We start from the raw sequence: 25,118 nt of genomic DNA on the forward strand, positions 1-25,118 counted from the left end.
CAGAGAAATGTATCCAATGAATCTATTCCAAGGCTTGCAAACTTCATTCCTCAGAGGGGCACATACAAGCCAACATTGTCACATAAACAGTCTATTTCTGACCTTTTGTAAGACATATCTTACTAAATACACTGCTGTCTGTTATAACAAATCTACAAGTTGGTGCAGATCATGGCCACGGAGGACTGGGGTTGTACAGTCATATTCAACACAAGAACACTCTAAACCCTGAGCTCTAAAGAAAGTTTAATATAGACTGGAAAGGATTGCAGGGCCAAAGCAGCATTTTACCAATCACTATTCAGCTCTTCATGCCCACTAGCAGCACATTTCCACTTCTGGAATAACAGGACTGTATAGTCGTATACAATCATATGGACCATGGGGGTTCCACTGCACACTGCTATGTAGTATGTAATAATGGAAGCTATGGGGACAGTATATTTGGAAACCTTATGCTGCACCCTGCTGTCATAGCTGCTCATATTAATCTTGTCAACCTAATAATGATAATAGTCAATTTTTTTCTAGTCGAACATTTGAATTCTGTTTCCATGTCTGTGTGTGCAGCATGTCAGTGTGATCAGAATTGTATATTGTTCATCTTTGTCCAAGTAGCAGTTGGAGCTTGCACACTTCATTCCTTGTGAACACACATGCATATACAGGTGAGCTGTGATTTGCAATGGTAGAAATAGCAACAAGTATAGAAGTAAATCTACATGGAACCTCTGAAAGTGTTGAATTGGGCGTAAGGAGATATCTATACACACCAGTTTGCAAAATGCAAATAGAAGGATCGCTAAAGGTATACAACAGTTTGTGAGCAAGGACAAGCAAATCACTTCAGGGTAGACACAGTAAATGTTATTGCAGCAGAAATGCTGATTCAAATCAGGCCTGCAGTTAGGTAAATATACAGCCAATGACTCCTTGTATCCTCGCCTGCATCTTAAGGTCAGAAAGGGAAAGAAGAATAAACTTTGGGTAATTATAAACCAGAATTTACAGCCTTTTCTATCTCGGGACCAGATTGCATATTTTTTATTTAGCTTCTTCATGCAAGATCAAGCTAAACACTCCTCCTGGAAATCATTAGGTATTTCAGGAAACTAGGATAAAAAGAAATGTATCCGACTACACTACTTTAGCCCACTAGGATCTAGTCCAGGGTTGACAAACTCCATATTTATTTTAGAAAGGTTGAATAATGCTATGCACATAAATATATAATCAAATGAAATGGAAATGTTGCCCTTTTTAACCTATGAATATAGTTTGCCTATATATCACACATAAAATAGGTTATTTATCCACTTTTCTACTGACCTCTGATGTAAGCAGACTGTCTGTAAGCACTTTTCAACACTGAATACCAATGTAATGTGGCACTTTATAACCTACTACTAAATGAATGTGGCACTTTATAACTTACTACCAATGTAACATGGCATTATTACACTGACTACCACTCTAAGGCGATCCTTTTCCACAAACAACCACTAAGAGAACACTTTTTACTGACCACCAATGTAAAGGGACGTCTGCACTAATAGCAGTACTGATTGCCATTGTCAGGGATTATACATTGACTACAATTAAATGGATCCTTCCCAATGAGCACTATTTTTAGGAAAGATATTTCCACAGACCACCAATGTAAGGGAACGCCTGTATAATATTTCAGTGTATGTGGGCCCTTTACCAACTTCTCTACTTACCGCCTCTGTGAGCAGACTTTTATATACTTACCGTCAATATGAGAAGGCAATTCTCTTCTGACCAAGTATGCAAGTGGGCATCTCTTCACAGACCACAAAATGTGTTAAGGAATAATATAGAGCTTCATTTAAGACAAAAATTACCAGTAAGCATTTGTTCACCCTACCTTAGGACATTCCTTCATTTACTAAAAATGTGAATAATGCTGTATTACCAGGAACCTGTATTACAACCTGCAGTAATAGAGATGTTGTTTGCATAGTATTTACCTGCAGCTAGTCTTGTGACTTGTGATTAACCCTTTCCTCCTTCGATTCTTCTTCTTGATTTACACATGAGTGTCCAGAGATAGCCAGACAAAAATAAACATTTAAACAATAAATAGACAAATTGCACTTTTGGAGGTTTTGATGCCCTCTATATGGTAAATATGGAGAGATTAAAGGAAATGTAAAACACAGCTTTGGCTGTCAATTTATAACCAGCTCTGTATTTAACACAGCATAATTTGTGGACCAGTGCCTAAAGTGGCAAGGTTAGGGAGGAAGTACAAATAATTTTTAATTGTGTTTATTTTGTGGATAGATGTGGACATTAAAGCTAAATTAGGCAAGAGAGCTGTATGGAAATTGGATGCAAAGATGTTAAAAGGAGTCACAAGACTAAATATAGTTTAGGAAACATTAAACTATTCTTTTTCTAGTGTTTGGTAATATGTACAGCTGACAGTTTTTCTTTTAAGATTTTCTTTTAAAGCAGACCAAATGCTGCATTTTTTTAGCAACAGTATTTGCTAAAATGATCACTTGAATCTCTTGGTGTTTGCAAAATGGCATCTTATTCAGAAGGACCTAGTGGGAAATAAAGCTTCATAGTACATTTAGCACAACAAACAAAAGTTTTTCTTATGTACAGTAGTTTTCATAATGTATTTATGTTGTAATTTGTATTGATCAGGGTCTTCTTTTACTCCTGTGCCAATATTTGTGCTAGACAAGTATGCAGGTTTGTCATCTAAAACTTCCAATTATTTTGCAATGCTGTACAATATGTTGGATTAAAAAAAGGTTAAGAATTTTATTTATAGTTACGTAAAAGTTTTTATATACAATTAGACATTATTGCTAATAAATGTACACAAGCAAAAAGGAAATACATTTATGTGGCTCATGATGAGTGAGATCCGGTAAACACAGAATTTTATAAAGTGGTGTATACATTATATATATATATATATATATATATATATATATATATATATATATATATATATATATATATATAATTACATGTATAAAGTTAAAAAAAAACAGACTAAATGAACTTGCATGACCATATTGCTTTATTTGTAGTGATCCTATATTTTATATTCAAATACATTCTTTCTGAGACAAGTATATATATATATATATATATATATATATATATATATACACACACACACACATTTACAGCACTCATATCTTTGCTCCCATGGTTTCTATAGAAATTTTCTTTATTAGTCTTTTTGGGAGGTTTTCTCACAAAAAGTGTTTTAATTTTGTCCAGGCTTCACTGGGCTGTAGACAGACTCTGCTGGAAATCATGTGAGAGACAAAAACAATGTGTAAATAACCTGAACTAATATTATATGATTATCTTTATTGTACATGATTGCAGAGATGCAAAAAAATGTTGTTGACCCAAAGGCCGTACATCTTAGCTTAGAAAAAAGTGCCATGCTGCACCCATGACAGGGACTACACAAATTCTCGAACACAGGAAGGCATATAATGAATCCTGCTTACACGTATGCAGTGCTCACAAGCAGCAAGCAATGTGCAGAGGCTCCCATTTGCTGAATTTAGGTGTAGCGTAGGGTGGTAGCACCACCTACCTGTCAAAAACCCACAAGAAATGTATTCATATTTTAACAAATTTAGAAAGGGCCAAGACTGCAACAGCAATTACCATATTTCACTGCACTTAACTCAGTAGCTGGACATATACATTGTAACAGCTTCCTCCCCTGTAAACAAAATAAAAAAGGATTAGGCATATGGGCTGAACAACTGACATCCTACCTGCTTTACTTTTACTACACAAGCAGCTTAAAGCAGGTAAAGTGCAGACCATAAGGCAAAATGTGCTTGTCAATAAAATCTGAATCTGATTCTCAATTATCTCTATTTGGGAACCCTCCATAGTCAAAAACATAAACATAGTCAAAAACTTGCAGAGAATAAAGTCCTAGATTACTTATGATTTGGTGAAAATTATCCTTGCAATGAATACTCAAATCTGTTTCAAGGGGTGTGCAGAGAGGATCGGATCACAGAACTTACTGCACTAAATTTTGTGAATTATCCTTTGCAGAGGGATGATGTACTTTGGAAAGTGAACAGCCTGTATTTAATTTTTTTTTGAAGTGTAACCCTTTTATTAAATTTTGTGTACCTGTTTCATAGTAGTCAATGACCTTGATCATTTTAGGTTTGCGATTTTGTACTGTAAATTCTTTTGTAGAGGTTTAAAAGGTCAAGGTCTCTTCCAGTCCACTGTGGAAAAACAATGATAAACAATAGATGTGAATCAAAATAACAAAAAATGCATCAAAAACTAACCTTAGAGGAAAGATAAGAGGGGTAAATCAATTAGGAGGGAAAAAGCCAATCTGAGCAAAGAGCTGAATGATGAAAATAGTCTAAAGGCAGTCTCTGATATTATAAGAAAAGATAAAAAAATGGTGATAGAGAAGAGAGACTAGTTAAAATTGTGAATACAAAAGCATTAATGCCAATAGGAAAGGCTTGTAAGGTCTGATTAATTCAAAAGGAAAAATAAAAATAGAAAGGCATAAAGGAAACCACATTAAAAACATTACAAATGTTGTTGGTTTATTTAACAAAATGCAAACAGTAGATGCAAATCAAAATAATAACAATGCATCAAAAACTAATCAAAGAGGAAATATAAGTGGGGTAAATCAATTGAGAGGGAGAAAATTTCAGCAAAGAGCTGAACAGTGAAAATATTCTAAATATATTCATTAGTATTGAAGGTGATGTTAGGGAACTGCTTTATCCTTTTAGCTCCAATGACAAAGCACTGATAAATCATTTCACCAATGATTGAAACAGCAAGTAGTACTGCAACTCTATGAAAAATAAGAGTGAAATGTGAAATGCTACATCTTATCCATCACACGCTAAATACCATAGCTGATGGATACATAAATAAATCTCCAGGTGCTATTCTGATATTACAGTTCTACACGGTCCAGGGGAAGGCTGTATTCAGTGGGATTCATAGGGGGCACCAGGGGTACTTTAGTCATCATTAAACATTGGCGTAACATTTTCTGTAGCTTGTAATTTACACAATGAGTAGAACAGAGCCCACACTGAGATGGGGTTCTTCTGCCCGATAGACAAGACTACTGTCCATCTCAAACAAGTACAAAGAATCCCTCGACTTGTTTCTCTCTTCACTAATTGTTATGAAGCCATCCTATGAGTAAAGAACAAAATGAGATAACTTTTTTCATTACTTAAGATAAAGTAAGGCATTTTACCTTTATTGGATACTGTAATCCATAGACAAAAAACTAAATTAGAAAATAAAAATTAAACAGCGCTCCGTAATATGTTGGCGTATGTTATTAATAATAATATTCCCTTCTATCTGCACATGATGGAAAGAAGCAGAGACATAAAGAAAACCTTTAAAGATAAATCTGCTATATAATCTGCAATTCTAAAGTGAAAGAATAAATGTGGGCAATGAAAACCATGCACGCTTTAAGCCCCTCCTTACCAAATGTTAAGATGCTCAAACTGAATTTAGCAGAATTGTTTTTTTCTGATTAGTTCTTGCTTGCTACCGGTGACCAGAGCAGACAAGAATAGTTAGCCGGGGCTTTCTTTATTGTGTTATTGTGCCGTAAAGTTCTACAGATTAGTCAGAAAGAGGTTAATAATACTGTGAAATTGTTGCTGCTGCAGAGCTGTTCTCTGAGCATTGATTGTAATAAATTGACTGTTATCAACGGATTGGTAAAGCGCACCAATATTGATAGGTTTATGGCAGGGGATGTTGCCAGGCCCAGTCCAAAGCCAAGAATGAGAGAAAACAGTTTATATGGTAATGAAGCTGATAATTTTCAAATGGTATAAATCATGCCTGATACAATAAACAGGAATCCAAATCTTACTTCCACTGAGGATGTGGATATCATTGATTCGACTAATCACAGAAGTTTCCGATGACCCCACTTTGGATTGAACCAGTCCTTTGTTTGTGCTTTTGCTGCTATTGACCCAGCCACACATTACAAACGTATATACAGTGTTCACCTTCCTTAACGCTCCTCTCAAACCTGGATGCAGAAAAAAATGTCAGGTTCTGGTGCTGCTTTCCCAAAATATTAACAAACATTGTCAGTTATCATATAAATGTCAATAACAGTCCACAGCATTCAGTCTGGAAGAAGCTTTCATTCAGAGAAAGAAAATAAAAAGCTTTTCCCTTGCTTTAGTTGTTATGAACTATCAATAAAAGAGTACCAAATAAACCACAATAAGGATCATTTCAGATTTATGGAAAACCACTGCGTTCTACTGCAGGCTCCACCAAGTTCCCGCCACTTCCATTCAACTGAAAGGGAGCAGTTGGTGAACCATTTCTTCCATGGGGTTTCCATGTGGTTGTGGCTAGGTTCCGGGAATCAACAAGTCAATTCAGGCCATGCGGTTGCTTTTCTTCCTCTGGAGGAAGAACTGAGCCTCAATCACAAGAGCAATGCATGCAAACATGTTAACCAGTGGTGTGGTTTGCTCCTGAGCACATAGCAGCAGTTTAATATGTGTTTGAAGCAGCTACCCACCTGGGTTTCTACCACCTAAGGCTTGATAGACTGGCCATCAATTTAAGTCTCCCAACCCACACTTTCAACACACCAGCCCTAAAAGTGCAGGCTAAAGTCATTTCTCTGGTTCTGAAGGGTTTTATATCTAAATGAGTAAGGTCTACACAAAATTGTGACAGCACAATGTGGGAAGGAGATGAATGCACATATACATGTAAACTGCCCTAATTACATACTCAATCAGACCAAAAGCCTGAAGTAGAGGAGCATGCATTCACTTGGAAATTTATGGGATTTCAGTGAATTAAACTCTTATTCTGTTGGTTCACTAGCATCAAAATACTTAAAATTCCAATGGCCTTGTCTAATGGTACCTGGAGATAAGAGGTTGTATCAAGTAACTATTTTGTTGCTCCCTGAATCAGGAATGTATCCACTTGTTCTTGTTTAATACTGCAATGCTGTGAGTATCTATTGTGGATATAGGGCTTCTACACACAGGTAACATTTGTCTCAAAATTCTCTGTTTAGGAAGAAAAACAGGGAAGGAGGTAACAATAGACTTCTGTGCTGTTCTGTCATCTCTTTGCACTTGATGGGCAGGAAAGAAGCCAAGGAAACTTGTTCTTTTCTCCAGCCAGGAACATTCAGTGCCAATATCCACCAGCCAAGTATACTGAGCACTCTCTACCATATATTTCTAACTATGTAGAGAAGAAATGCCAACCATATGTAAACGTTTTTTTGGGGGGGCAACACAGACTCTGACCTTACACATTCCCTATGTTTTACAGAGGCATTTTTTAACAGCCATTATCTCTATATTATTACCTTTTATTGTCCAGCGGAGCCAGTTTACGGAGGAGAGCTTGCTCTGCTGGGGACTTTTTGTCTCCACCTGTCAGGATGCAATCATCTACAAGAACATCATCAGCAACGACGGATACAACCGCTAAGCAGGGACACCACAGTTGTGCATGCATCCTGTAACAAAAAAACAAACAAAACATAATTATCATAGAGCGGAATGTTATTTCAATAAAGAATAATGTAACTTCATAGATCACGTGTTTATATTTTAGCTGGTAAATCACAATAAGACAACAAACAAAATGTCATATTGTGCTCAAGTCACCAGTTCCCAGAGATCTGAATGTTATCCACAGAACTGCTGTACGTGTTACTTCTCCATCTACACTGCACACCATCCAAGCTAAAGACACGGCAGAAATACTATTTTACCTGCCAAAGGATTTGTTAATTTGGCCAGCCACTTCCCTCCTACAACTCTGCATATAATATCCCTTAACTACTTTTTCGATTACCAATACTGATTCCTAGGTCAGTGCTTTGCTAACCAGACAAAGATGATGGAATCCAATGAAGAGTCCAGAGACAAAGGATTGATGAAGGCAGAACAGTAGACATATGTATTTCAGCTCTCAGCATTTCACTACTGTGTGCTGAAGTGGAAATACAATACTAGTTAACTGAAAGCACTATCTATTTCTTGAGATCATCCTTTCAAATTTCCCTCCTTATGATTGGAGAACCAAAATAGGCGCACTGTCTAATTGTTTATTCAGATTTTTACAGTTTACCACTAGCATTACATGCTAACTTTAGATACACACGACAAACACTAGTTTACACAAGTAAAACATGGCAGCCAGTACACACTGCAGTGTTCTCCCAGCCCCTTTTAGCTGGGTGCACAACCCAGCACTTTTCAGTAACCCCCCCGGCTGTATTTGGGTGGTTACTGATGAGTTGTGTCACAATACAGGGGCTGCCATTCCCTACAATTTCTTCCTACCCAGCTTAAAAAAAAAATCCTGGGTATAACACTGGATTTCAGTTTCCTGAAATAACTATTTACGAGGGATAGAATGTCAGCAGTACAAGTGCATTCAAGCAGGATTGGAAACAGGCAAAGAAGATATTGCTGGAACCCATGAAGTGGCATGATGGTGACAATGCAAACAGCCAGGCAGTGAAGAGCTCTGACACTTGGCAGAGAAGAGGAACTGACTTACTGACTTACATCACAGATCCGAAAAAAAGCATATATGCATGCATATGTGGTTTGCATGTTTTGTTGTGTTATCATTTGTTTTTAATTTTTATATTGAAGAATTTTCAATGTTACTGATATTGTTGAATTTTTACAACTGTTACTCGGCAACATAGTTTTATATAGTATATTTTATATATACTGCCTTTAAAGTCCCTCACCTTTTCCTTTTAGTGGTTCCAGTGCAGTTCTATTTGCAGATAATCTGCCAACTGGTGTCATAAATGTAATAATGATGCTCTAAGCATGGGTGCAGACCTACCACAGGATCAATTATTCCTGTGTGATGCCCAGCAGTGGGCACCGTGACAGTTTTATGCTCACTTGCATAAAATGAAATTGAGATTTGAGAGCGGGTGGCACCAAGTGGTATTGTACTGCTCACCGCCACCCTTATTCATTCTCTGTGGGGCTGCCACAGACAGAAACTACATGACATGAGGACATGAACATGAACTGCACCAAAACTTCCCCACCAGTCTGAACATATAACAATAAGTAAAGTCTTCTCACAAACCTATTCTAGAAGCTGGGCACCGCCATCTTCACTCTTCTCTCTCAGTCTTCTTGGCACGTCACCCAATTTCGCACTGTGCAGGTGCGGGATCGGGTGACGTAGCCCGCTGTAAAGCGGAAAAAAGCCAATCTCACTGCACACGTGTGAGACTGGCATCTCTTTCCCCTTCTGCGCATGTCTGAGATCTCAGGCATGAGCAGAAGGAGCATAACGAGCCTACTGGGATACGTAATGTAGGTTGCCTGGGAGGCTCTGCGCTCCCATTCAGTCTTTTCCATTTCAAGACTGAAAGAGGAAGTGATGCATCCTTTTTTTATTTTTTTAAAAAAAGGATGTTGCACTTCAAAAAATAAATAACATTTTCCCTTTACATTTAAGGGTTGTCTATCCCTTTAAATAAAGTGAAAAAGTTGAGTTTAGATACACTTTAAGTATAACAAGCAACTTACACAGAAGGAAGCATGGGAGGAACAAGCATCAACATGTGTATATCACAGGAACCATCAGATTCACCACTTTCTGCACAGCAGGGAAAACTTAGTACTTGTGTCCAGTTTGGGCTCTGGGAGTGTCCTCACCCATCTGTCCTGCTCACCGGCTGTCTATGTATTATTACCCAGATAGAGGGGGACAACAGCATCAAAAACCCCTGGAAGTGTCACATGTGACAATACTGCTGAAGGCCATTAATGTTCAGGAGGGTGAAGGGTGGACTTGTCACCTGCTGGGGAGGAAAATACTAAAGTCTGCAAAAATTTGCTTTTAAGTGAAAGGCTCAAGTGTTGTCCATGTGAACCTGGCATCCTCTTCTACTCCAAACTTATAGGAGGCGTACGGGATGGAAAGTCAGACATTGCAGACATCACTAGCTGCATGCTTGGTACAGAGATCAGGATGACCGAACATGCACTATACATTGCAGCCTTTGCATGTATATCAGGTGCTATATACAGACACTATAAAGGCTCCATCACACATGTTTGTGTGTAACACAATGTGTATAGAGTGTGATACAAATCAAGGGCCAGGTCTGAGAATTTCACTAGTGCAGGGAACTTCAGTAACAGAAAAACTTTTTATTTGTGGCCTCTATCAGTGTCAGTATCAGGGCAATGTCACAACAAATCAGTAACATCAAAACAATCAGAATCAGTAAACAGTGACAACCAGATATATGTACACACATCATACACCTGCACACACACACATACATAAATATATACAGACACACACATGACACATACATATATTCACACACACACACATATATATTTATTTATATACATACATACACACACAAAGGACACATATATGTATACAGACACACACTACACACACACAGGTCACATATATGTATACAGACACACACACACACACACACACACATGTATATATACACATACACACACAAACACAGGTCACATATATGTATAGACACACAACACACACACACACACACGACACATACATACATACACACACACACACACACCACATATGTATACAGACATGACACATGTACACACACACACAACACATATATGTATACATGCAACACATATATGTACACAGACATGACACGTGTGCACACACAACACATATATGTATACAGACATGACACATGTGCACACACAACACATATATGTATCGTTGGTTACTTTTTTACGAGCGATTTTTTGCCCAATCGATCGTTCGTCGTTCGATTGGAACGATAAAAATTGGAAGTGTGTACGCACCTTTATGATGTGAAAACAGCTCAGAAAATTCCCAATATAGAAGGCTGTAGTACAGCCCAAGATATCTGAAAATTGTTGGGGTGAAGTATTCCTACACGTAAGTGTAATTCCACTTATTTTCCTATTGGCTATATTTACATGGACAGTCTCCTGAGTGGCTAACAAATTGCCAGCCACTAACACCATGTTTGTTCAAGTTTAATGAGTGGTGGAGTAGATCTGATATGTGGTTATCATACACCCCTATTCATTCTCTGTTGGGGAAGATGCAGGCAAAATAGTGCTTGAACACCTGTCTGGCCACCAGCGTTACCTGCAGTTAGGAAGCAGTAACCACTCCACACCTGACTGTCCATATAAACCAAACCGAAGTAAAAGTTTGGAATGAAGGCCAGCTTTAAATCATTTACAGCTAACAAATAGAAACTAAGAGTCTATATATTAGTTATTAAGTAGTACAGCTATCATCATCCACAATTCTTTAACACAGCCCAGGTCTAGAAATTGTGACCAAAAATATGTTACTTCTAAGTTATATTATATTATTATTAAGACAAAAATTACCAGTAAGCATTTGTTGATGCTACCTTAGGACATTCCTTCATTTTCTAAAAATGTCATGTATTTAATGCTGTATTACCAGGAACCTGTAGTACAATCTTCAGTATTAGAGATGTTATTTACATAGTAGTTACCTGCACCTAGTTTCTTGTGACCCTTTCCTCCTTCGATTCTTCTTCTTGATTTACACATGAGTGTCCAGAGATAGCCAGACAAAAATAAAGACAAACTGCACTTTTGGAGGTTTTAATGCCCCCTATATGGTAAATATAGAGAGATAAAAGGACATGTAAAACACAGCTCTGACTGTTAATTTATAACCAGCTCTGTATTCACCACAACAGAATTTTTGGGCCAGTGCCTAAAGTGGCAAAGTTAGGGAGGAAATACAAATAATTTTTAATTGTGTTTATTTTGTGGATATATGTGGACATTAAGTCTAAATTAAGCAAGAGAGCGATAGGAAAAAGGCATGGAAAGATGTTAAGACGAGTCAAAAGACTCAATATAGTTTAGGAACATTAAACCATTTTTTCTCGTGTTTGAAACATTAAACCATTTTTTTAATCTATACAGCTGACAATGTCTCTTCTTTTAAAGCAGACCAAATGCTGCCCTTATCAGCAATCAGTATTTGCTAAAATAATTACCTGGCACAAGAGGGATAGGGGAAGTTTACAAAATGGTATCCTTATTCATAGGGACCTAGGGCAAAAATGCTTCATAGTATGTTTAGCACAACAAATTCCAAGTTTTTTTCTATGTGTAGTAGTTTTCATATTGTACAGTATTTAGATTGTAAACTCTAATGATCAGGGTCCACTTCTACTCCTGTGACACATTTTGTGCTAGGTAAGTATGCAGGTTTGTCATTTAAAAATGCTGAATATTTTACATAGCTGCATAATATGTTTTTTTAAGTTAATATTATTTATAGTTATTTAGTTATTTCAAAAACATGATGGATTATGTAAAACATTTTATATGTAATTAGACATTATTGCTAATAAAGGGAAATACATTTATGTGGCTCAGGCTGGGTGAGATTTGGTAAACACTGAAATTTATAAAGTGGTGTATACCTATATAAAAATGACAAAAATGACCACAGTCAATGTAGATGCTATGGAGCTTTATTTGTAGTGGTTTTATATTTTATATTTAAATGCATTCTCTCTGAGATAAGTATATATACACAACACTCATATCTTTGCTCCCATGGTTTCTGTGGAACATTTGCTTTGTTTGGTTTTCCCAGTGTTTTTATATTGTCCTGGCTTCACTGGGCTGTAGACAGACGCTGCTGGAAATCATGTGAGAGACAAAAAAAATGTGTAAAATACCTGAATTATTATTATATGATTATCATAATTGTACATGATTGCAGAGATGCAGTATAAATGTTGTTGTCCCAAAGGTCGTACATCATAGTTTAAAAAAAGTGTCATGCTGCACCCATGACACGGAGTACACAAATTCTCAAACACAGGAAGGCATATAAAAAATCCTGCTTACAGTTATGCAAAGTCCTCACAATCAGCAAACAACGTGTAGAGGCTCCTATTTATGGATTATAGGTATAGAGTAGGGTGGTAGCAAAACCCTCATGAAATGTATTCATAGTTCAACAAATTTAGGAAAGGCCAAGACTGCAATAGCAATTAATTACCAAATTTCATTTCAATTCACTTAGTAGCTGGGCACATCATACATTGTAAGAGCTTCCTCCCCTGTAAATGAAACAAGAAAGGATTAGGCATTTATGAAATATTTTTACTGTAATTAAAAGAAACATGTAGGACCATGTATAGCCAAGCTTATCATATAGAGGCAGAAATGCCATGTCCAGATCCTAGAAGTGTTATATCTAAGGCAGATCATGCAACACCTTATACATGCACACAAGTCAAGTAATGGCAGGACTGTTTAGGAGCCTTTGTCATGCTATAGGTACCACATTACGTTCCTTTTAATAAATGAAAAGTTTTACATGTAAAACATTGCTTCAGTATTAAAAGGGCTGGTTGCAACTGGCACCATACCTGCCTTACTTTTATTACACATGTATTTGGTTCCCCTCCACATTCAAAAATTTGCAGATAATAAAGTCCAATGATTACTTTTTGATTTAGTAAACCTTAAAGTATATACATTTTTTGTGTTGGGTATAGTATGACTAATATGTTTTGTTCTTTTGACATAGCAGGGAATGATAGAAAAAAAACCCTCTACAAAGTCAGGAAAGTCTTTCAAACAAACTCATAATCTTTTTTTAAAACTTTTATTACCAGCTTACTAAATATTATGAAAATTCTCTTTGCAATGAATATTCAATCTCTTTCAAGGGAATGCTCACCATCAGATAGGATCGAGTCTCATAAATTCACCTCCTTCACTAAACTTTTGAATTATCCCTTGCAAGAGAGATGATGTACTTTTCAAAGTAAACAGCCTGTATACATTCAGTAAAACAACACCATTTTTTAAAGTGTAAATGTTTTTAATAAACTTTGTGTACCTGTTTCATAGTAGTCGATAACCTTGATCATTTTAGGTTTGCGATTTTGTACTGTAAATTCTTCTATGGCTAGAAAGGTCAAGATCTCATATGTTCTAGTCAACTGTGAAAAAACAATTGGAAACAGTAAAGGTGAATTAAAATAACAACAATGCATCACAAACTAACTAAAGATAGGAGAGGTAAATCAATTTATCAATCGCATCCACTCAATTACATTAAAGCTACAATGCAAGACCAGTAGCCTTACACTGTAAATGGGGACACAGAGGGTCCCCCCACAACCTTGATCATTGGAGGGTACAGGAGTGTGGTGGCTGCCTAAGGAAGTGAGGGATATATAGGTAAAATTGTTTTTTTTAGAGTAATAATACACAAAAGTTTTTACCCTTGCAATGTGAGTGGAGCTACATTGCAAGGTTAACTTTGGATTTTATTCACCTTTAATACTAAATATCCAGCAGCAGTGGTGTCAGCATTCAATCTTAATTTATTTGCCCATTCTGATCTGAATCTCATTTCTGACTGGTTTGTTTAGCCTCTCAAAATTCTCATTTTCTTACCTCTGAAAAATAAATATTGACATGGTTTTCTTCTGTTTCTGTTCTCTTCACCAAACCCTTTGTCATCTAAATAAAAAAATGAAGAGAATAAGCACACCTTTTTATATACAGTATACAGTGGTAGTATATACCCATGACATAAAAAATATGGGAACTGAAACATGTTAGTATTTGAGTACAGTTAAAAAAACAAGTGACTTATAGCAAGGATTTTGGACAAGAACATCTATAAAAAGTTGTGGTCTCCTGAAAATAAACCACACATGCCTTTATCGCCAGCAGTTTTATCCAAGTTACATTTTATTGTCTTTTCAAAAATAAAAAAATATCTAATTATCTTTAGCTTAGCCCTAAAAACATAGTTCAAAATAAATTTATGTTAATGTCAAAGGATTTGTTATTGTGCTAAACTATACTTGTGCCAGTTCTTGCACTGCTTGGGACTTCTCTGCAGACTACATTGCAGCTGAATATGAATGCCATTTGGGTATTATTGTGATCAGATGGAGAAGCCACAAACCATTAGGATTAATGTTTTAGAAAAACATTTTTTATTGTTGCCCCTTTTATTTTTAAATAAGTACATTTATTAACATAAACTAGACATAGAAATAATGCACTTAAAATTCAGGTTGACTATCGGAAATCTGGCCAACGATAATCCGGATCCTTTAGTTTCCTGACATGAATTTCGGATCACATTTTCAATACAGGGACTGTAGTACACAGTTTGGCCACCTATGTTTTAATGGCGCTGTTCTGAAGAAACAGCTGTTAGCTTGCTTGCTACACTAAATACACGTTGAGACGTCCCTGCTGCCTGCTCCCTGGAACCATGTCAAATGTCGGCAGGTGCTGTGAGAGGAAGGCTGGCCTGTGTGTGGAGGTAAGTATAAAAAAAATGAATTTTCAAAAAACTCCTCAGGTCTGGAGGTTGACGGATTTTTGAATGTCAACCTGTATAACCACACAATAGTTTCTATAAATATTCATGTCAATATCTAAAACGTTAACCTGTCAGTACATTAAAAAATCTAAACTTGTATCAAAGTAAAAGTTATATTTATTTATCTTCCCCAATAGCCCTCCCCTAGGAAACTCTCAATATTTGCAAAAACAACTGACCGTCACATTGCTGCCTGCTTCAGCTCAGTGTGGCCACACATTATTTTTTTAGACCAGGAGGGCTTGGAGGTCAATTTTTTTTTTATTATTATTATCCTAAAACTCAGGTAGGATGAACTTAATATTAAATATGTTTTCTATGTAACACAATCCCTAAAATGGTACCAAGTTTCAGAGGGGCTGTATTCAGAAACCACATAAACGTATGAAATGACGCATGGTGGTGATGACTGATGATGTTGCTTTAAGTTTATGTCCTTACATCTTGTAAACTGAAGCATGTGTGTTGATGATTTGTTAGAAAAGAGGAAAAATCTCTGGCACGATCTTGTTCTGGGATAAACAATAGTGGTCAACTTAAAGAAATCAACCGTGCCAACCATGTAAAGAAAAAACATGTAGGGTTGTAGACATTTCTTACCCTGATCAGAGACTCTTTATTGGCACTGTACCCACTGGGTAATTCAACTTGTACAAGAGCCATATTTGATGCATTCCGGGGTCCAATATACCTGTAAGATATTATTTACTGTGTTAAAGAGAGAATGCAAAAAAAATGACAAAAATAAAATAAAAGAACATCTGAATATTTTTCATGTTAAAATAGCCAAATAACTTAGTCCATAGCTGAAACACAGATATTGTTTGGGTACCATTGTACCTGATAAGATAATTTTGTAGTAATACACATATTTATGGGAACGTTTTTGCATTTGATTGCTTTAGGATTAAAGTAGGATTAAAGGAGTAACAACACTTTTCAAAATCTGCAGTTCTACAGACTGCGGATCCTTGCCCACCTGCTACCTGCTTTTTGACATAATATGGTGACGTTTCCACCCCAAGATATCCTCAGTTCAGAGTCATGGGCCTGGCTGTTAATTTGTTTTTGGTGTTGGTTCTTGTCTTTGTTTCATAAAGGTTGTGTTGAGTCAACCTCTTTGTTGATTATTTAGAGCTCATTGTATAGGTATGAGGGAAAGAAGGGGAACGAAAGAGGTTTCAGGCCCGGGTTTTTGTACAAAAATAAATCAAGTGTGTATTTTTCAAATTACAATTAGTACATACATCAAAAGGTACATATTATTTATTTTAAGCTCAATATCCAAATGCCTGTTATTGTCACAGGGTTTGGATACTTTAATCTAGACATAAGACTCCTTCCAATGTCATTCAAAATACATATAAAGATTGAAAACAAGGTAAGAAGGGGACCTGTTATGGTTGCATGATTCCCAATGTGTTTCGCCTGTTATAGGCTTCTTCAGGGGTATAAATTTGCAGAGGTTGTATGATTTCTATATTGTACAAATACAAGATATAAACATATAGCATATATATTGTCAAAGATTATTATAAAATATAGTTTTGTTAGAGATCTAGTTTGTAATATAACATAATAATCCTTCTTTTATATGGATGTCTAGAACTTAATAATTCCACAGTTAGCTATGGTAAACCTTCAATTGAACAATCAACATCTCATTTTAAACTCACAAAAACCTCCTGAGCCTGAAACCTCTTTCTTTCCCCTTCTGCCCCTTATACCTATACAAAGAGCTCATGGGTCTGGCTCACCACTGTAACCTAAGTTACTGTAAAATGATGCTGAGAGTAACATCGAAGACAAAAGCTCAGCATCACGCAAGACTACTCACTGCCATAAGAAGGCCAATGAGGAAGAAAACATTGTGCATGATTTAAGCAGCCTGAAGACTTCAGATAAAGGTAAGAATATTAAAAAATAAAGCATAACCCACTATTGGGGGTGGGTGGATTGGCTGTCGGGGAGCTTTACCCAGGGTTTTAAGGGTTTGGTAGGCTATTTAAATTTAAGGGATATATTTTTAGATAAAATATGAAAATTCCTACTCACCGTACATCTATTGTATATTGTAAAACAGGTTTAGTTTGGTCCTCTACCAAAGTGACATTGACCTTTAAATCAAAGGCTGGTTTGGCTTTAGCAATATGTATGTTGTACTTCAATGATGTCTGTTTAAAAAAAAATGAAAATAAAGAAAAATGGAGGATGAATGGAATCACTAAATACTGCAGTCATGGATTATTGTGTCCCATTTTGGCAAAAAAAAAAGCCAAAATCCTAGCAATTCTGTAAGAATGTCAATGTAACTAATATAATAAATTTAGTTTAGGATTAAGGTTTATAAATGATTGTTTCAAAATTAAGTTTGTTCATTTTTGACCAGGTTTGTGAAAAGATAACATTTTGTTATTTTTTTTTTTTAAAACTGATCAGCAGGTGGAGTTTCTGGCCTGTATTTTTGTATATTTCCATGTCTTTTCTTGCTTTTTATCCGAAAAAAAGCCTGTTCACAGGACCCAGTAAGTTAAAGCAGTGATATCCATCCTTCCTTCTGTCTATAAATATGTAACACTATATCCTAAAAATAGTCACCCATACCTGTATGAAAACGCACCCTTCACCCTCCACCTTCACTGTATAATTTCCAGGCAGTCTTGTCAGTTGTTTCCTGTGAAGAAGCAGTCGTGTCTTTTCATCCACAAAGAAATGATGTAGACTTCTCTCCTCAACAGTGCCCAGTGTTACCTTCAGTGCCTCATGCTTTGTATAGGTAATGTTATAAAATTTAGTAAGAGCCTGGAATGCCACCACTGTGTCCTGTGCAGTAGACATTGACAAGGGCATAATTAATAAAGTAACCAATGCACATAACCTAGATATAACAAACCTTATGCAGCTGAATCCCAATAGCAATAGATGGAAAGCTCCTTGGGAATATGCCATTTAATCTGTGACTCAGCAGCTGATGCAGGTTCAGGGGCACGTCTGTTTCCCCTTAAGAACTTGCTTTAAAATAAGGTCACCAGAGCCACACACCAAAAAAAAAGTTAATTTATTGAAAATCCACCAGGTAAATCGTACACATCCTCTGATGTGTTTTAGCCTGCGGGCTCAATCATAGATATGCTCTACGTGAAATGCATCAGAGGATTTGTGTCTGGAGATGTGTCATGGACTGGTGACCATTTGTAGGATTTATAGTTTTGCTTTTTGCAAGATTCCATCTGTAAAATCACAGTGGCTTCAGTGAATGAACAAATTAGGACAGGTACAAATAAAAAATGCAGTCCAGTTATGTATCACTTTTGTCTAGTGGGTGAGTCTAGTAGTCTTAAAGTATGCCGTAAAATTACTTACCACAAAATTCAGTAGATTGAGAGGTTGAGGATTTGACAATTTTTCCTGCCATGGTAAATCAAGGCAATTTTAATTTCATTGTGCTATCACATTTTGAAATTTGGTCTAAATGAGGAACTGGTTTTAAACCACCAGTTCATGTTTTCTGTTTTAGGGTACCCTTTTCCAGTTTTCTAAAAGAAGGTTCAGTAACTTATCTTCCCTTATAATGATCATACACATACACGCCAGGCCACTACCTCCTTTCCTGGACATTGTTAATATAAAGAGACTAGAAGTGCTCTTGTATCTCATACAAATCACATCTGCGAACCTGGGTAGAAGCCATCCCTCCATGTGGGTTCCGCTGTTGGACAATCCACTTAGAAATTCTGGTAGCCTCTCTGATATCCTTTTTCGTAGGGTAATCCAAAGATAGATGTGCCAAGGTTACATAGGCTGCCAATTCAACTTCATTAGAATCAGGCTCAGACCATGCTGATTTTTTTTTTAAGTTATCTGGATTTGCAGGCCAGTATGTTTCTTCTCCTAATAGTAACATAACAAAAGGGTAAAAGTAAGTAAAAAATAGAGACTCCTAATATTATATTGCATATATTTTTGTACTATCACTAGCACAAACACACTTTCAGTTACCCCACAAGTACTAAGTTGTAAACTATGGTGAAATCCAGGTGAAGGACTGCATTCTTTGATGGAATCTTGGAAAAAGCCTGGGTTGGTGTAACTGAGTGCTTAACCATAAAGTGGACCTTTTACTAAGAGTTGATGTAAGCTGGTAAGCTGATAACTGTTCAAAAAAATTATGCTGCTTGGAGTTCTGATCCTCTGCCTTTAATACCTTCTGAATCATTATTCCGAATGAGTATGTAGCTCAGGAGTTCAGCTAATTGTGTCACAGTTATCTTCATGCTTGATTCAGGTGTGTGGCTGGGACTACTGGCATCAAAATATCAAGTTTTAAATCTATTAGGAAACTTTAGAAAAAATTCAGCAATGGCGGTTTACATAATCTCATTGGTATGTTCACTTTAATCATCACCCTGTATAAACTTACTAGATGGAATCCCCATTGCCGCAAGCTGAGAAAGACAAACGAAGACTAACTTTAAAACGTTACTTATGGCCTCACGTTCAATCTAGTTATCAAATAATATCAGGTTTTCACAATGTATAGATACATAAATATTTCACCTATTTTTACTGCTTTGTCATGCAGTTCCTGCAGGAGAATTTCTCTCATCTGGTAATTTTTAGCCAGGGTAAACGCATAAGCAAGAAGAGACTTTGTATACATGCTGTCCACTTGGGCAATGTTGTTTTGAAGACATCCCAAAGCATTTTGTACAGTTGGATCCTGAAAGATAAAAAATGTTGTCTAATTTAATAAAAATAGGTCTTGAAACATTTAATGATTTACCAAAAAATCAATTTCTGATTTAATGTGTGTGTGTGTTTTAAGTTTTAGAAGGTAAGCCAGCAAGGTATACAGGTTTATTCAGTAACACAAAGCAAGGTCAAAGCATCTGCTGCAGTTTTTAGTACCTCCTAACACATTCAAATAAAATACTTTTATAACTGGTGTGACAGTGTCTGTGCAAAGCAAATGGTTAAGCAAACAACAAGAGCAGTTTATTTTCTTTAGCGATCATCTGCTATTTTTTCATCTACACTTCCAATAATGAGGGTAATCATGACCTCCAAGCATGGTGCAGTTCTAGGGCATAGTGGCAAAGGAGTATTATGTTACTGCTTCCTCAGAACTTCAACACAAGCTGACACCAGGGATGTGCCACAAAGAAAAGTGCATAAGAGGATCCCTTGAGAATTAGGTATAAAAACAGATGCTAAATGGGCAAGGTGACAGAGTCCCTTTAAGATGACCCACAGGAAACATACCTAAAAGCTGAGCTGAAATATACTATATATGTGGTATGGGGTCAATTTATTAAGCTGTAGTATCGCTGTAGTCTTTCTTTAGCCATGACAGTACTTTAAAAAAGAAAATGTGGTATTTTTTTAATTAATGTTTCGCTTTAAGTTGGCTTCCTACCATAGCCTTTATTTTCTGAATTCCTTGTAAATTGCAAGCCATGGCGTGGAGTTTATTTGCAGTGGACAGTAGTATCCACTCTATCAATACCCTGTGCCCCCTTATTAATTTACTGTTTTATCTTCCAAAAGAATTTGTATTTTGTGCACCCAATCCTATAATTTACACATTTACCACTGAGCAGGAAAATCATTTTGAATACTTGTTACTGGCAAACTCAATATAGTGACTGCAGTTATTGCCCAATTCCCTTGAATTCCAACATTTCAGCACCAACATATACTGTTCTAGGTTAATACCAAATAATTGAAAGAACTACTTACCTCAACATGCGAACCTGTCTCCAGAAAAGCTGTTGTGATGTAAGCAGTTAGTGATATCATATCATTTACGCCCCCCTAGCATAAAAAAAATAAAAGTACCACAATTATTCAAGATTTTCCTGAATTGTCCTTGCTATGTTTATATTAACCTGTTTTTGCATACAATGGATAAGGACCTTGACATTCAAATTTATAATTAGTCAAGGGTTAGTTAGTAGTACATACTGTACACTATCATGGAGGCTTAACTAAAGTTCTTCAAATTTTATAAGGAGTTAGTAGTTTTGGATACACCGCTTATCAAGTAATGTTTTTGTCTGTGTTGTCTGTGTACCTGGGGAATTTTCCTTTCACTTCCTCTTCTAGATAAGCAACATAAAGTGAAAGAAAAGCTCCCGTACTGAGGGAATTCTTTTACATAAGGGGAATTTTCTCTTCAACAGTTGTTCCCAAGATAGGTGTCCTTATTGAAAGATTTAACCTGACCTCTTGTTCTGGGAACAAATCCTAAAATGTTGGATTGCACATCTTTCCTACTCAGTGATAATAGTATCCAGTACAAATGAAGGGGTAGCTTTCCCACAATAGGGACAAAGACAGTAATAAGAACTAAACAAAACAAGTGTGATTAGAAATACACTTACCAGTCCTTAGATATAGTGGCCTCATTCTACATCTTTATTTTATCTTGTTTTTTTTTTCCACCTGGTAATTCTGACTTCAACACACTTCTGCCCTAGGGTAACAATGCTCACTAAGCTGGATACACACGTGCAATAATTGTCATTGGAAAGGATCTTTCATTATCCTTTCCAACGACAAACTACTGCACAATGCATGAACGAGTGTTGTACATACAGCACCGCTCTGCTCTATGGAGAGGAGAGGGGGGAGAATGACGAAGCGGCACCCTGCTGCATGCTCTTCCCCTTCACTTTCAATAAGATTGTTCGTCCTCCATCGTTCGTGGATCCTCCAGGAAGAACGTTCAGACAATGGACGACGGGTGTGTACACATGCCAGATTCTCGTCCAATATCGACCCTGAGCTGATTAACGGACGAGAACCATTGCAGTATGTACCCAGCCTTACACTTCTAACTCAGAAAAAAGGACAGGACTTTTAGGAAATGTTACTCTGCTCTAGTTTATAACATAGATGGGCTAACAAAATTTCTGGCAGGGCCATGAGGTATATTTTGCACCTATTAAACGGATAGAATGCTTTTAATAATATATTTACACAGTCCAAAAGGGTGAAAACGGGAAGTTTATTATTAGGGTTTACATACACCTTGGATTACAGCATTTATGCCATCTAGATTTGTATTGAAAGAACTTATTTCTAAAACTAACTATCAAATAAACTAACAAAAATCTTACATGGATACAAGGGTACATAATGTGAAAGAACTGATAACAAGGTTCATAAGTCTAAATGGTAAAGTGTAAGGGTAGGGGGAGTTTGTACTGTTCTATTTTTTCTATGTACTGCTGTACCTTTAGAGTGCTCTTGAAGAGTTTTCCCCTATTTCTGTAACATCCACTTGGGAGCTGATTTTCCATCAGCCATTTTCCTGCATCCACTATGTAATTCTTATCTACAGCGATACTTCGAGAAGCTGCGTGAAAAGACTTCATAACAAAAGCCGTCAACCTGCAAAAATGAAAGAAAATGGCAAGATGTTTAAAGAAGGCCACTCACTTAATGTACAGCACTGTGTAATTTGTTGGCGCCATATAAAGATTGTTTATTATTTTTAATACATATCTCTGTACACACCAGGCATTGCCATCTTCATCTTTTTTCCCAAATGCACTGTATGAACCATCTTCTCTTTGAAAGTCCAGCTGTCTCTGATAACCTGGTAGTAAAACCATCAAACTCAAATTAAATGGCAGGTTAGACTAAAATACTTTTTATAAAGATTTCCTGTTCTATTCATTAAAAAATTGTAAAAAAACGTTTTTGACTGGCATCCAACTCACAGTGCTTGAAAACAAAAAGTAGTTTGATGTGTCTATGAAAAATTACTTTTCAGCCTCTAGGTAGGATAATTTGACTAAAACAACAAAAATAGAATTTAAGTTATTCCCAGGGGAAGGATGTTGTCTAAGAAAGAGACTTCCAAACAAAAAATGACTCTGCCCATTTCCAGGTGGACCAGCTGAACTTTATGCTGGTAGAATTGGTGCTCAGATGAGAAGCGGTAAGTTGTTAGGATAAAAGTAATGTGTTAGGTTATAGTTGAGGCTCAGTAGATGTAGTTGCATCCTTTTGTTTCCCTACCACAGGAAACTAGCAGTATCTGATGCTCTGTATGAAATATATTGTAGTTCTAGTTTCTTTTGTAACACACTAATTGTACTTTTATTTTCAGATGTTCATTTGCACATTTTAACGTAAGTAATAGGGTCAATAGAATCAATCAGAATCAGAATGGTCAACTATCTTTTACTCACCACGTCTTATGTATCCAACTCCCAGCTTCCTGATGTCCTCTGTCATTTGGTTTGTACTCTGCAAGTATTCGTTCACTAAAATATTGAGAACAAACTTGGCCATATTCTGTTCCCCACAACCACTAGGGAGGGTTAGAAGCTGCTCGGTTCCCTGAAGTGCAGAACCCATTAGATCGCCTGTGGAGTGTAGAAAACAGTACAGCAGTATATACCAAATTTAATAGCTTTTAAAAAAATACAAAACAATAACTGGGCACTTTGCCTGGCCGAGATATGAATTTTCAGTATAATGGTTAAGAGTAAATATAAAGTTTGAAATAAATGTGAAAAGTATGTCTATACCTTTTAAGCTATTATGTTTTCCTTGCCAGTCTTGCCTGGCATTTGAATCTCTTTAGATCTCTGTCTTTATCTGTACACTATATCTAATTGTAATACCACCCAGTGAGGACTGGACTACTTTTAGTACACTTGCTCTATATCTAATTGTAATACCACCCAGTGAGGACTGGACTACTTTTAGTACACTTGCTCTAAGATGTGAAACATTGCAATAATATGAGAGCCAGGTGCAAAAATTAATAACTGTGGCAGCCAATTAGGATTGAGAAGGATCCAAATAAAATATGGAACATTATATGAAAATCAGCATTTTTTTTTTTTTGTGCAAGTTTTTGTGCAGCACAATAGCTTAGTAGCTATCGTTCTCCCCTTACAGCACTAAAGTTCCAGGTTCAAATCCTGGAGCTGGATGCTTTGTCCAAAGAGTCTATAAGTTCTCCCAATGTTTACGTGACTTTCGCCTGGTTCTTTAGTTTTTTTCTGACTCCTCTACACATATTGGTTGCTCAATAGGCTTTCCTCCAAAACTGGCCTTAAACTATGTTAAGGGAACTAATCAATGACTATAGTAGGGAGGAAGATCCTTGACTTCACTATGGACACTGTCAGCGCTATATAAATACATGATTATAAAATCTTTTAGTAATTTAAAATCTAAAGATCATGACTGTTTAATAGTAAGGCTTGTTTAGAATGGAGGTGGGGACAACTGTTCCCATGCAGTTCACAGTGGCTGGGACCTTGCTAGCTGCTTGACTGCCCCCACTGCCGCACTTGTTCTTACAGAACCAGCATTTGAACAATTTACAAGAGGTGGCAGTGGGTGGTCTGAACTGAGATGCCACCCCCATCATTCTCTATAAGCGGCCACAAGTAAAATGATACATCACACCACTAGTGTGAACTAGCCCTAAGGCTTCACACCTTTTATAATTGGTGCTGTTACATTAAACAATGCAATCCAGTGTACAAAGTAGAAGATTGACTATTTTAAAGAATCCTAGAATTAAATTATGTAATTATAATATCACTTTGGACCATTTTGAAGGCCATCATCAAAATGTATGTGATTTATGGGTGTTTAATTTACTT

The 25,118-nt window shown here is 36.5% G+C and overlaps 1 protein-coding gene and 1 long non-coding RNA gene across 3 annotated transcripts in view; both read right to left on the reverse strand.

The window, feature by feature from the left end:
• Positions 1 to 3,046: 3,046 nt before the first annotated feature.
• Positions 3,047 to 10,513, reverse strand: LOC140339245 (uncharacterized). 2 transcript variants are annotated; one of them, XR_011922412.1, is made up of 4 exons: positions 7,400 to 10,513; positions 5,276 to 6,079; positions 4,159 to 4,259; positions 3,047 to 3,730 (listed from the first exon to the last, which is right to left on the reverse strand). It is a non-coding gene; the product is annotated as an uncharacterized lncRNA (long non-coding RNA). The 2 variants fall into 2 exon arrangements; XR_011922411.1 differs by having other exon boundaries at positions 5,915 to 6,079; positions 7,400 to 7,771.
• A 2,066-nt stretch (positions 10,514 to 12,579) lies between these two features.
• The window catches only part of LOC140339242 (alpha-2-macroglobulin-like protein 1), a 42,046-nt gene continuing 29,507 nt past the window's right edge, over positions 12,580 to 25,118 (reverse strand). The window contains exons 24-36 of the mRNA XM_072423833.1: positions 23,685 to 23,861; positions 23,005 to 23,086; positions 22,722 to 22,878; positions 21,223 to 21,297; positions 20,041 to 20,203; positions 19,160 to 19,374; positions 18,088 to 18,306; positions 17,539 to 17,657; positions 16,084 to 16,174; positions 14,538 to 14,603; positions 13,975 to 14,077; positions 13,126 to 13,186; positions 12,580 to 12,759 (exon numbers count right to left, since the gene is read on the reverse strand). Coding sequence (XP_072279934.1) covers positions 13,146 to 13,186; positions 13,975 to 14,077; positions 14,538 to 14,603; positions 16,084 to 16,174; positions 17,539 to 17,657; positions 18,088 to 18,306; positions 19,160 to 19,374; positions 20,041 to 20,203; positions 21,223 to 21,297; positions 22,722 to 22,878; positions 23,005 to 23,086; positions 23,685 to 23,861 — 1,508 coding nt within the window. The 3' untranslated portion in view covers positions 12,580 to 12,759; positions 13,126 to 13,145. The remainder of the gene's footprint in view (positions 12,760 to 13,125; positions 13,187 to 13,974; positions 14,078 to 14,537; positions 14,604 to 16,083; positions 16,175 to 17,538; positions 17,658 to 18,087; positions 18,307 to 19,159; positions 19,375 to 20,040; positions 20,204 to 21,222; positions 21,298 to 22,721; positions 22,879 to 23,004; positions 23,087 to 23,684; positions 23,862 to 25,118) is intronic.

This window comes from Pyxicephalus adspersus, chromosome 10 (genome assembly GCF_032062135.1).
Source record: "Pyxicephalus adspersus chromosome 10, UCB_Pads_2.0, whole genome shotgun sequence".
Classification (NCBI taxonomy): Eukaryota; Metazoa; Chordata; class Amphibia; order Anura; family Pyxicephalidae; genus Pyxicephalus; species Pyxicephalus adspersus.